Genomic DNA, 14,067 nt, shown 5'->3' on the forward strand with positions numbered 1-14,067 from the left:
TGGAGGTAAGATTTCCAAGAACAACTTATCTGTATCATACCGTCTGTTTGGACAAGACACCTACAGATGGTAGTTTCATGGCATTGGGAGGAAAAATTGTCTTGGTTCTTTTTTAAGTCTCATTTTCTAGCAAAGAAATACTTTAGATTTTAGAAGGGGGGGGGGTTTACCACCTAGGAGCTTTGTTTTTCATTGAATGCATGCAACTATAAAATATTTTAAACTTCAAAATCTGAAAATCAGTACGATGTTTCTGTGCCCCCTTATTAAAGTTCTTCAGCGGTTTCATTTTAATTTTCAAATTCATAACATACAAAAGTTATGCTCCAGCTTAGAGGTCAGGTTTCCAGCTTAGAGGATCCTGTCTAGAGGTCAAATATTAAAGATTTTGGAGGGAACTTGAGCCCAAAGTCTTGTTTTACTATTTTCTTGCATATCAATCTATCCTTTAATCAATATCAGTTATACGCCCCTTCATCTGTAAAGGTTTTTGACTGGCACCTTGTTGGTGAACAAAACCCTAAAAAAATCCAAAAGGAATCTCATCCGAGAAGCGTCTAGTTCATTTTCGACCTCTTTCAATGTTATATTCTTCCTTGTAATACTCCCACACACTAAAAAATTTAACATTTTGATTGATTATTACGACTTAGCCTTCAGTATAGTAGCACATATTGCTTAATAATTCAATAGAGTCGGGGCTAAAAAATGTCAGTTGGCGCTGTTCCCATTTCCTACCAAATACTCCATTTCCTCTATTTGAAGTATATATAAGGTTCTCTAGCTTGTAAAAGTGTTAATAATTATTTTTGTTACGAAAACATTTCTGTCACATTTTTTCATAAGAAAAATGTTTGAAAAGCAAACATTAAGATGTTTGTCCTTAAGGTTTACCACATTGAAGTTTAAGCTGGAAAATCCATTCTTACAATTGTAACGTTCTTCCTTCTTGGCAAATGTTTACATTTGTCAGAGAAGCATATCCCTTGCCACTAGAATACAAAGTACATTTAAAACTATTGTTCGTTTACAAAATTTAAACAATTCAATTGTCTCTTTTCTTCCAATGGTGCTATATCTTGTGCTTTTAGTGGTTGTAAACATGCAGTAATGAATATAGTCAGAACTATTACTAGAATAAGTTTAAAGTGATAGCCTGATACCCAGACTACTGTACAGGGCTACTGTCTCCTCTGCATCTATTTAATGAGGCAGAGAACTCTTAATAAGGTGCTAGTTATATGAGACATTTGGAAGAACAAAAATTTTTTAATGTTGAAAGGGACCGCAGAATTAAAACCACGTCCAACACCTATATAGGTAGAAGAAAAAGCCCGAATGAAATTTATTAGAATCTGTCTGTGCAGAACTTCATAATGGCGGCTATTAAGCTTACTCTTAAACAAAACTAATCTTTATTTAGATACTCATTTAGGACACGAAAAATAGGAGTAGAAAACGAAAAAAAAAAGATAATAAATAATGAAAAAATCATACAACACACTATAACGTTATACAATAAAGGAATAACAGCAACATCAAATACAACATTATAAGCTGAAAAAACAACAACAAAAAACTATAAAACTATGCCCCGAATAGTTGAGTCAGTGGAAGAAAAGGTTTCAAGGCCAAAGGCTATATTTTGGACAAACTCTTTAAGGATAAGCATAACCTCCTTAAAAATTAAATTATGAAATTGTTGCTCTTTTGTCATGTTTATTTTCATTCAGTCTTTAATGAAACCATCAACTCCCTCCTCTTTCAAGATTGATCAAAACACCTAACCAAGGAAATTTTAAAAAATAATGGTTTGTAAAAATGATTTTGTATTTGAGAATCACGAATGTAATCCGATTATTTTCCTACTATACAAATATTTTCTCTTATTTTTGAATTTAGCATTTCTGAAACATTTCAATCAACTTGATATACAGATTTTCTTCATTAAGGACGATAAACTTCTATTTGTATTATATATTATATTCTAAATAAGTACCGGTACAAGATTTTGGGCTAGAACTCCAAAGGGCTACAGCTGCTTCTCAGTATAAATATTATGAAGACGGTATTGAACAAGAATAATTTTTTCATTAGGTTTCAAAGCCTCTGGGAAGAATTCAAAATCATTTATAGACAGAACAAGCAACATCTTTATAGAACACATTTCATTCATTTATCCAGTTTTTTCATATAAAGGCAAAACGTTGATACAGAAAAGAGAGAAAAACAACACAGCAAAATTCATACCTTTCTGAGGAACGACATCTGGCTTATCCCGTACTTGGCAATGAACGAAGGTGGCTCCACTAATCGTTTCTAACGGATAGCGTTCTCTTTCTAATCTTCTAGAACGGATGCTACGTAAGAACGCCAATACGATTGGGGCTGTCATTAGTAGTAGGCATAGTACTGCCCCTGTTATGGCTCCGATAAGGGGGCTATTCTCTGTCAGAAAATCCCCCGATTTAGATGATTTGCTATCTGAAAATATTATTTGACCTTAAGGGAATTCCTATAGGTTAAATCATATTAATTATATAATAAACGAAAAGAATACTTTTAAATACTTCAGGAAATCATTATGAAGTAAGCACGATGGGGGAGGGATATTTGAGCAATCTATATTTTATGAACATATAAAACTCATGGCGCGTCATGGCAAGTAAAGATCTAAAAATTTTATAGCACCCAACCCTTGATGTGACTCACATATCATCGTAGTAATTCATTCTGTTTACTATCCGAGTCATCATAGATATCATTCTAATCATTATATTTTTCTAAGAAGCAGTTATGCCTTTATTTCTCATGTTGAGATATAAGAGTCAAACTTTAGCCTAAAGAGTGGGGCATTGAGGACGAGACAGCCCCTTTCATATATGGAATAATTTCTGTTCCTTTTAAGTTTTGATACCGCTCCTTATTTTCAGTTAAAAAAGTTTGTTTTTTTATTTAATTTCTGAACATTTTGAATTAATGCTGGTTTTGATTTTGGCTCACCGTACATGAATAATTAAATCGAAATTTGTATATTAAGTTTTGCTTTTTTTTTGGCTAAATGACTTTCGCAAAATTTTGATAGGACGATTTTGAGAAAAACGGGCGGGGATGAGGCCTAGTTACCCTTTATTTTATTTTTTTACTCAAAAAGCGTAGTAGAACTTTTAATTTTATTTACGATCGTTTTTATTAGTAATAAATATACGTAACTTACGAATTAAGTTACTTAACGAACTTCTATATTCGAACATTTTTATTAAGTATATGAGTCGTAATCTTCTCATATACTATCTTCTCCCCCTCGTAAATACCTCGCTCTTTATGTTAAAGTTCGAATTTCATTCCTATACTTTAAGAATGACCCCTGAATCAAAAAATGCCGTTTAATTAGAATAAATAGCTCTTTTGAAATTACTAAAAACACTTAAGATTAAAGAGCGAGGAATTGAGGAGGGGACGAACCCCCTAATATACTCAATAATTTCTGTTCGTTTTAAGTTTTGATGTTGCTCCTTACTTTCAGTTGAAAAAACTTATTTTTTATTTAATTGCTGATTTTTTTTTTAATAATGCTGGAAAATTCGGTACCCCCTTAGTGGAAATTCTCTTCCCCCATGAAAAATTCGTCCATGGAAAGATCTTACCACGTAACCCCATCAATCCGACCCCCCCCCCCCGACCAACCAGGAAAATTCCCCTGAAAACGTCTGTATACTTCCCATTAACCAACACTAATTAATTTTTAATATTGCTCCTTATTATCAGTTAAAAAAAACTTTTTTTAAATTTAATTTCCGAAAGTTTTTGAATTAATGCAGGTTTTAATTTTGGCTCGCCATACATGAATAATTAAAATGAAATTTTATTATGTCATAATTTTACATATGAGGGTTCTCCCCTTGTCAATACCTTGCTCTTCACGCTAAAGTTTCAAATTTTGTTCCAATTCTTTAAAAATGATCACTGAATAATCAAGGGGTTAATTAGAATAAATAGTTCTTATGAAAGTACTTAAAAGAGCTTTAGTGTAAAGAGCGAGCTCTCCCCTCCTCAACGCCCCCATGTTTACGCTAAAGTTTTGTATTGTTTTAAAAAGTCGAGTTGTGAGAAAGAGTCAGACTTTAGCATAAAGAGCGTGGCGTTGAGGAGGGGACATCCCTTTTCATATATGGAAAAATTTCTGTTCGTTTTAAGTTTTAAAGTGGCTCCTTACTTTCAGTTAAAAAAAACAATTTATTTTTTCATCTAATTTCTGAACGTTTTTGAATTAATGCAGGTTTCGAATTTTGCTCGGTGTAAGAGAATAATTAAAACAAAATTTGCATATAATTTTTACTTTAAAAAAAAATAATAATAACGTTACACTAACCTAAGTTTGATCTTTGTTCCAGTTATAAGAATTGCTCCTAAATCACAAAGGCTGTTTAATTAGAATAATAACCTCTTTTAAAAGTAAAAAAAAAATCTTTAGCGCAGGAGTGAGCTATTGAGGAGATGCAACCCCCTCTAATACCTAATGTTTTCTGTTCGTATTAAGTTTATTACCGCGTATTAAGCTGCTTGAGCTAAAATTAAATCCTAAGATTGGCCAAAAATTTTTTTTTGTTTATATTGGCCATTATTTAACAAAATTCGACCTTTAGCGTAAAGAGCGAGGTACTGACGAGTGGGCAAACTCCCTCATATGTGTAATACGAGGGGATTTGCTCCCTCGTCAATATCTTGCACTTTATTTTAAAGTTCGAATTTTGTTTTAATTCTTTAAGAATGATCCCTCAATCACAAAGGCCTTTTAATTAGAATAAATAGCTCTTTTGAAATTACTAAAAATACTTTAGCGTAAAGAACGAGGTTTTGAGAAGGGGACGAATACCTTAATATACGTAATAATTTCTGTTCGTCTTAAGTTTTAATGTTCCTCCTTACTTTCAGTTAAATAAACTTGTTTTTTTTTTTATTTAATTTCTGATTGTTTTTTAAATAATACCGGGAAATGCAGCGCTCCCTTCATGTTAATTCTCTTCCTCCATGAAAAATTCCTCTATGGAAATATCTTACCCCCCTTCCCCGATTTTTCCACTCCTTTGACCCCTCCCCCACCAGAAAAAAACCCCTCTGATAAAGTCTTCCCAATACTTCCCAATAACCAATACTATATGTAAACAATGGGCAAAATTTATAACTTGCAGCCCTTTCCCCAGGAACTATGGAGGATTAACTCGTTCTCAAAGACATATTTATTGGATTTTTTTTACTACGGTGAACAAAATGGCTATCTCAAAATTTTTATCCTGTCATTTTGGAAAAAAGAGCGTGGGAGGGGACCTAGTTGCCCTCCAATTATTTGGTCACTTAAAAACGGAAATAGAAATTTTAATTTCCATTCGAATGATTCCTCTCTTGACATTCTAGGACCACTGGGTTGACAGGATCACCCTCGGGAAAAATACTAAAAAAATCACAGAAAAAAAAACAAAAAAAACAAATAAACACCCGTCCGTAATCTTTCTTCTTGTAAGAAATACAAAAATTCCACATTTTTGCACATAGGAGCTTGAAACTTCTTTACCAAGGTTCTCTGACATGCTGAATCTGATGGCATGATTTTAATTAAGATTCTATGACTCTTAGGGAGTGTTTCCCCCCGATTTCGAAAATAAGGCAAAACTTCTCAGGCTCGTACCTTTCGATGGGTAAGATTAAATACTTAAAATCAGCATGAAAATCGAATTCATTTGATGTATCTATTCATATCGAAATTCTATTTTTAGAGTTTTGGTTAAAATTGAGCCGGGTCGCTCCTTACTTACAGTTCACTTTTTAAGAGCCACAGCTGTAATTGCGACGAAGCATATTTTTGTCCCGTATAAATTCAAAAATTAAGTCCAAACTCTTAAGCTACAGACTGTAATGTTTTAATTTTTCTTTTAATGCAAAATTACAAAAAAGAACATTTTGAATCAAGAAAAAATTTAGACATACCATTTCATTTCGAGTATGATGATTTATTCTTTCAACTGTTGCTGTTACAGTTTTTGCTTGAAAAATGGGTTCTAATCTCTGAAGCAAATGCAGCAACATCAGTATTTGAGCTGACTTGGCTTATAATTTTTAAAATAAAAGAAAAGTATTTCAAACTAATATAATTATTAGATCTTACACGCTAATTAAATGGCTGCCATCTATTCATTCTGTCCAATATTTTAATCTTGAATTCCCTAATAATTTCCCTAATCTTCCATCTTAGATGCAGAATTAGGTCTAGCAAGGTTGATCGCTTGCAAATCATAAGCTTCCTTGATATTTTCTATTTGTTTAACATATATCAAATTACACATTCCTCCTATAGTATCTACAAAGTTCAAATTAACTTTAGATTTTGTCTGTCTTTCTTATATTTTTTTTGTCAATAATCAAAACATTGTTTACTTGGAAAAAAATAAACAGAGAACTTCAACAGATAAGTAAATACTTCTCTATAAACAGAGAAGTAAAAAATACGGTGAAACAAAAACTTCTTTTATTCCCTACTGGCTTAAAGTTTATGCGAAGGACAAATGTGACAATGAATTACTTTAACTGGCTCAAAAGGTCACATAATAGCATTAAGTAAATATAAGAACGAGACAAACATGGCAGGGGTTTCTGACATATTTAAAAAATAATTTGATTGGCCTACGATAATACTTGAAAAAAACAATGCAATTAAAGCACACTTCTTAGTATGAAAATATAGAACAGTAATCTCTAATTTTCTTTTTCGTTTGTAGAACTGTTATATTCCATGATCCAGAAATCTATATATTTGCTAAAGTTGCAGTAAAGCCAAGGTGCTTTGTGATGCAATTTTACTGCTCAATTTTATTTACTGACTGGAAGAAGAGTTGGAAAAGAGGCTTCTATCCTCCCTTGTTTGCTTTCAGAACTTCAAAGGAAAGTGTTGACAATTTAAGCAACAAACAAAGCCTCTTTCGATTCAATGTTGTATTGTCAACAAAGCTGTGTTTTATTTACTTTTGAAAGATTACTTAGAATTTATTTAAAATACTTATTCAATTTTTGGTTGAGGGAGAAAAATAAGAAACATTTGGTTTTGATGAGAATTTGCCTCCCCCCTCCTCGTCTCATATCCCATATTGCTTGATTTGTGACATTTTTTAAATGTTAAACTCGCTATAGATTTATATTAAAAGCTTTATCAATCATTCTATTGTTTTCTGCATCAATTTGAACTGGTGTCGAGTTTATGAGTTATTAAAATTTTTCAAAATTCGGGAAACTAGAAGTTTGTTTACTTTTAATTTTAAGCAAAAATATAAAATGCAGAGATAAATGAAAATGTTGGCAGATCACAACCCAATCTCTATGAAATTCTGCCAGCACTTTTTATCTACTGAGAAGAGATTTTTTTTTTTTTTGACTTTTTCAAAAGAAGATGTACCCCAAATTCTATTGAAAGAGAAAAATTTTAAATTTTAGGGTCAGAATTACGTTGATCTTTTGTTTTATAAATTGTCAACAGAGCTCTCACATTGAACGAGCCTAAAAACTTACTTTAAAAAATGTATTTTGTTTTTGAAATTGTACTTTCTACTCCAACTTTTATATGTGATGAAAAAAGCGTAAAATTTCTCATGATAATTTAAATAGTTCATTAACATAACGGATAGTTTCATTTAGAAACTCAAAAATCTGGTACTATGTCTTAAATAATAAATGGTTATTAAGGAATATAAATACAAATAGCGACGAAGACAACGCTACCTTTCCATTTTATGCATCAACAACAAGAAGAATGATAGGAAATTTTCGTTCGTTGAAATATAGAATTCCACTGTCTTGCGAAAAGATTCCCTTTTACCCTTCTTTTTGTTGATGTTAAGGATTATAAGTGTCACAAAGGAATTCGCAGTAATGCAATTTATGTTCTAGGAATTGTTATTTTTGGCCATACTAGCCATTTAGAAAAATATGTTTTATCTTTTGGAACTAAAAACCGTCAGATGGAGTGACTTCAATTCAGAGACACAAGAAAATGTGCATCTTCGCTATTCAATATCTGACTAAGCTAACCAATCTGTGGTCCATAACAATGAGACCAGCCCTAACAGCAAGATATGAAATATTAGGGGACAATTATAAAAGCATTAAATTTTTAGATGAGAGATAAAGGAATTAATAGGTGCTAGCCATAGAGCATGTGGTGTTTTTGTGTAATTTCGGAACTAAATTGATTTTACATCCCTATTGCCTATTGCCTAATTGCTGAAGGCAGAGTAGCTATGTAGGTCAAAGTAAGCTTTCTGTATAATTTCAGATGTACTGTCTCTCTTCACAACCTTCAAAACTATCACATGAATAACTGCCTTGAAGTATCTCTTTAATAAATTCTTGAAAATATTGAAGATTATATATTTTCCTTTATAGAGACTTCATAGTTCCTAAGTACATAACATATACCTTCACATGGTAGCCAACAAAAATTTGTTGTGTTAACTGAGCAAAGTATAGCTAAAATAATGAGGATTACTAAAACCCAATTGCCATAATAGTGAAGCCAATCTGAAACACAAAATCAGGAAAAGATCCTTCCATTTCTCAGGCGAATATCTATCATTGTAATGGTGCTAGCAACAATGGCAGTGGTTTCACTACTTACCTATATATGCATATTCCTTCCTTCCAAACGCCTAAAAATTTTAAATAAAGAAGACAAAATTGCTTGTGGTTCGAGGCAATATTTTCTGACAAACCTGTAACCTCTGTGACTATTTAAAACCCTAATAAATTTTACATGACCGCATGAGAATCTCTCGAGTAATTTTGAGGAAAATATAAAGCATCTCCATTTTCCTTCGTGGTGACTTCATATTTAGTTATGTGCAGTAGAAATGCAGATATAAGTAGATTGCCATTGCAGAATGCATTGCACCATTCCGGTAGCCACACAGGTCTGGCAGTCAGTGGTTACCTCAATAATTCCACCGTCAATCAAGTTTTAGATTCCAATTTACAAGAGCAACAGAACTGTGAACCACGTGAGAATCGTTAATACAGAAGATCCAGTAATGCGACAGAAAAGAACCAATAGCCCATATTTAAATCTGTCATAGCTCTAAACTTACTGAAACAGATTTAGATATGTATTAATTTGAACAATGGTCAGCTTGAACCAAAAATACCAGGTTGTCTTTATGCATAGAGAAAGCATCTGGTTAATTTTATCTGGCCTGAATTATAAGCAAAACCTTGGGTAGGCTTCATCAAAACGACATTGAAAGATAGGTAAGAGGGCATTGCTATTGCTGGAATGCTCAACAAAATTCTCGCTTAATGTTAAAGATGTTATTCAAACCTTAGAGACAAGTTTATGCTCTTCATAAGTCTTCTTATTAATTTACAAACCACAGTGTTGAGTGTGAGTGCACGGGTTAAGGGATGTGATATATCTTGCGCTTAAAAGCATTCAAAACAGTAAGATGTATTTGATCTGTAAGCACAGCCTAAGAACATATCTCAGTTGAGCTTGCTCTGAACAGACTGTTAACTTTTGCCTTTCTCTCCTATAATGAGAGAAATGAAAACTAGTAATATAATACTAGTATATTACTCGTATATATAGTATATATATATATAATAGTACATATAGAAGCTACAGTAATGAAAATCTATCTTGACGTTCTATGATAATAATTGGTAAATGTATAGATTTATTTATTCGTAAATTTAGAGTTAGAAGGGTAATGAAAATTAACTCTGATTGTTGATTTGGTTAAGTGGAAGTTTACAAAACTGTCTGTATTTTGAAAAAAAAAATCAAGTTATATCCTAGCCAGTGAACAAACAATTGTTTCTTGTCCTTGCGAGTTCGGGTCTTCAATATATTTTCAATTTGATAAATTCCAGTTCTTTAACTTTTTCAATTTGTAATCACAAGAACCGTCAAGAATCTTGACATCTTTCAAATCACGTAGACAATAAGTTATAGGTTTAGTGTCAAGACTTTTGACACTTTAACAAGTTCAGTGGACCACAAGTAATTCCCCTTTTTAAAAGTATCACTTGTTCAATTGATTCACACTGTATCACCAAAATAAAATCTATTCTTCACAACCTTTTCATTGGAATATTATTTAAGAAAAACGTCAAATGTATTGTTAGTGTGATAACTTCAAGAGGGCTGTGATTGGACAGCGATCGATGAAGAAGTTGATTACAAATCAACATGACTTGATGATCTAATTCTTGAATAAAAGCAGCAGTATTTTTCAATGTAGAATATCTCGAAGATTTTCAAAACGGGCAGCGGACAAGCCGAATATTCGTTTGGTCGTCAAAACATATATATATATATATATATATATATATATATATATATATATATATATATATATATATATATATATATATATATATATATATATATATATATATATATATATATATATATATATACAATCTATAGTCAACTCTTACGAAACAATTTAAAATAATTCTAATCATCCACTTAAAATCAGTACACAATAACTAACTTGTCAAAATATAATAAAATTTGGGATATGAGATATGAGATATACATTTATTAAGAAAAGAAAACAAACAGTATTCGCCATTCGCCTGCCAAGAAAGGCAATAGACTTGTAAGGGCAAGCGAGGTTATCACCCTCAGCTAATTAAAACCACGTTCATATCACGCTACTCAATACAAAAGAAACTCAACTGATGAAGGAAGAAGGGAAAAAAGAGAAAGAGGAAAAAGACAAGAAAAAGACAGAAAAAAATAACAGAAAAAAATTAACAGCAAATAAATCAGGGAAATGCCTTGAATAGAATGACAACCTGGAACGGGCCTTACATCAAAATTACTCACGAGATATAAGAAACTTCTTTACCCGTGACTTGAAAGCTGGAAGACTAGGTACATTTTTCACACCCTCGGGCAAAATATTTCAAACATGGAGACCATAATGGCGAATCAAAAATGATGCCCGAGTAGTACTACTAAACTCATGAGTTAAGTTATCAGCTTTTCTTGTATAATGATCATGACGGTCTCTATTGAAAGTAGAAAGATTTTCAAAAGATGGGGTGAGCAGGCGATTCAAATATTTATACGAGAAAATCGCAACTTGGTAATCTCGAATTTGGGATACATCCATTAACTTATTCTTTTTAAAATGCTCATGAGCAGGAACCTCATCAGAATAATAAAATTCCGATAATTTAACTAACGAACTAAAGCAGTGGACAAACCAAATATTCGTTTTAGTCATCGAAACATATATACATGTAAAATCCATAATGTACAATCAAAATGTGGATATGAAGTCGTTAAAGATGCCCATGATGTCAAAATAAACTGTCATTGGAAAATCCATACCATAGAAAATCATAAATATTCTCTATGTACCACTGTAACGGTGGAGTTCTCGGTTTTTAAGCATAGAAAGGAAAGTGCACACAGATTAGTCAAGACAAAAGACTGGTAATCAAGACCAGTCAAGTTCCACACCAGTGGCGGAACTGTGCAACCTTTTGATGACCAAATTTAGACACGAGAGGATTATACGGAATTTTTACAATACAAAATAACAGGTTAGCTGGTGCCATACTAGAGACTGGTAACGAATTAAAGATGAGAGGTAGAGTTTCTCCTGAATGCACCGGTGAAACTGGGTGGCTCTGAAATGTAACACTTTCTTCAAATATGATTGGAAGCATAAAAGTCAAAGTTATAAGCATGTTCTTCAAGGAGGCCAAGGATTATGCTTGTGTGAGTCAATCTCGGGTAATCTGTAATTGTAACCAGTATATGAAAGAGTTTGACGAAATGGACCTAGTATTACCTTAATTCCAAAACTTACATTCCGAAAATGGATTCAGCAGTTTGCAACATATTTCTAGAGTATTTCATCCATAGGAGAGAGTTTATGGAAGTTAGTTCAATTCAATTCTATTGAATTCAATTTATTTTCAAAACGGGCTGCGGACAAGCCGAATATTCGTTTAGTCGTCAAAACATAAATATATATACAATCTACAGTCAACACTTACGAAAAAATCTAAAATAATTTTAATGATCCACTAAAAATCAGTACAAAATAACTGACTAGACAAATTATAATAAAATATAACTAACAAACTAAAGCAGCGGACAATCCAAATATTCGTTTTAGTCGTCAAAACGCAAGTACATGTACAATCCATAGTCAACACTTATGAGATAATTTAAAATAAATCCAATCGTCCACTTCAAATCAGTACACAATAACTGACTAGTCAAAATATAATAACATTAACGAACTAAAGCTGTAGCTATTCTTGCCTACTAGCAGTAACATTAAAATACTTTACAAATGAGGGAACAAAGCTTTTCAAATATCTATTTTGAGATACATGATTGGTTGTATACGAGGTAAAGCTTCTTCCACTGCTCTTGCTGGTCTTTTTCGATGTAGTTTGAAATCAGGGATGTGCTGGATCGATGGGATGTGCTGTTCAACACCCCTGTACCAAAAGCAAGCGACAGTTTTTGTCGACGGTTAGCAAGATAATCTAGGCCAAACTGTTAACAGAGCGCATAGTATGTGACTTTGGGAGCTTTTGAAATTACCAACAAGGCTCAAAATTTAACTCTCTCAATCGCGTCCTACTGCCCCTGCTTTAGGTTGTAATGCCAAACGGGGAACAGTATCCAAGGCAAGACCATATAAAAGAGGCATAAACTCACAAAAGGTAATCTGAAAGAATTCCGTGACGAGACAGCAGCTTCAGGGAGCTAATACCTGCACTAGCTCTCCGGAACATCATTTCCGTCTGTTTCTCCCACTTTAAATCAGCAGTGAGATACACCCTAAGCAGCTTAAGTTCAGTTACACGGCTGGAAGGAGGAACGGGAGGGTAAAATTCTAGGTTACTTTTAAAAAAGAGAAAGTCAACACGGCAGACTTCTGGACTTTAACAGCCATCCTGTCTGCAGGATCATCATCCGATATATCAGCCATGATGGTAGATGCACTACTTTGAATATTTTTGTAGCACAGTTCTGCAATAGATAAATTATCAACATATTTCCAGCGATCTGGCATGGTTATTGCCAGCTCGTTTATCGTGATTATAACCAAAAGTGGACCCAGTATTGTGCCCTGAGGCACCCAACAAAATATAGGCATGTCATCAGAAAAAGTTGATTTTCTACTTAGTACTCTGTGTTGTATTTGCAAGGAAATTAGCTATAATTCGCGCAAAAAGGCGTGGACATTAAACTTAGAGAGGAGCTTTTTTTTATCAGTGCACTGTGACAAATTAGGTCAAAAGCTTTCTTTAGGTCAATTGCTATCATATAATTCCAGCGTTTAGGTTCATCCAGATGTTTGAGAATTGTATCCAACATACTTACCATACAATGGGCAGTGGACGTTTTGGGAAGGTTTCCAAACTGTCTAGAATCAATAAGCTGAATTACCTGCTTCTTTTACCAAGCAGCCAAAACTCTCATAAACTTTGCTAAAAACAGAGGTCATTATAATTGGTATAATTCAAGAAAAATCATTTCGTTCATCTTTTTTTGGGGATTGGTATAACATATCAATTTTCCAAATGGAAGGGTAATCACCAGATTTTGTTATTAGATTAAAAATATGGCTAAAGGGAAGTATAATCCGTCAGGGAACGCTTTAATTAAATCTACAGGGATATCAACTGGTATTACACTACTTCTTTTCAAAACGCTTAAATTTTTTTTACTTATTTGGCGATATAATAGAGAAATTACAAAAAAAGTGGAGGACTTGGTATTTCATCTTTTGGTAGAGGAGGGACTGACTGGACAATATTAACCAGGTAGGCATTCAGCTTATTTGCAGTTTCAAATTCTTTTTCATCTAAATTAAAATCCACTACTTTCTCTTTTTTCAACTATTTTTAATTTCTCTGTACCACTGGCTTTGCTTTGACTTAAACAAATGATTCACTTTTCTTTCGATATATTCACGGGCCGTATTTCTTGTCATTTTCCAAATTTTGTTTTTTAGTTTGTTTGCTTTTTCACGCTTGCCTTCGCGG

The 14,067-nt window shown here is 32.9% G+C and overlaps 1 protein-coding gene across 1 annotated transcript in view; it reads right to left on the reverse strand.

Moving 5' to 3' along the window:
- LOC136035282 (nephrin-like) overlaps positions 1 to 14,067 on the reverse strand; it is a 255,108-nt gene that overhangs the window by 14,713 nt on the left and 226,328 nt on the right. The window contains exon 13 of the mRNA XM_065716966.1: positions 2,251 to 2,484. Coding sequence (XP_065573038.1) covers positions 2,251 to 2,484 — 234 coding nt within the window. The remainder of the gene's footprint in view (positions 1 to 2,250; positions 2,485 to 14,067) is intronic.

This window comes from Artemia franciscana, chromosome 14, assembly GCF_032884065.1.
Source record: "Artemia franciscana chromosome 14, ASM3288406v1, whole genome shotgun sequence".
NCBI classification, from domain to species: Eukaryota; Metazoa; Arthropoda; class Branchiopoda; order Anostraca; family Artemiidae; genus Artemia; species Artemia franciscana.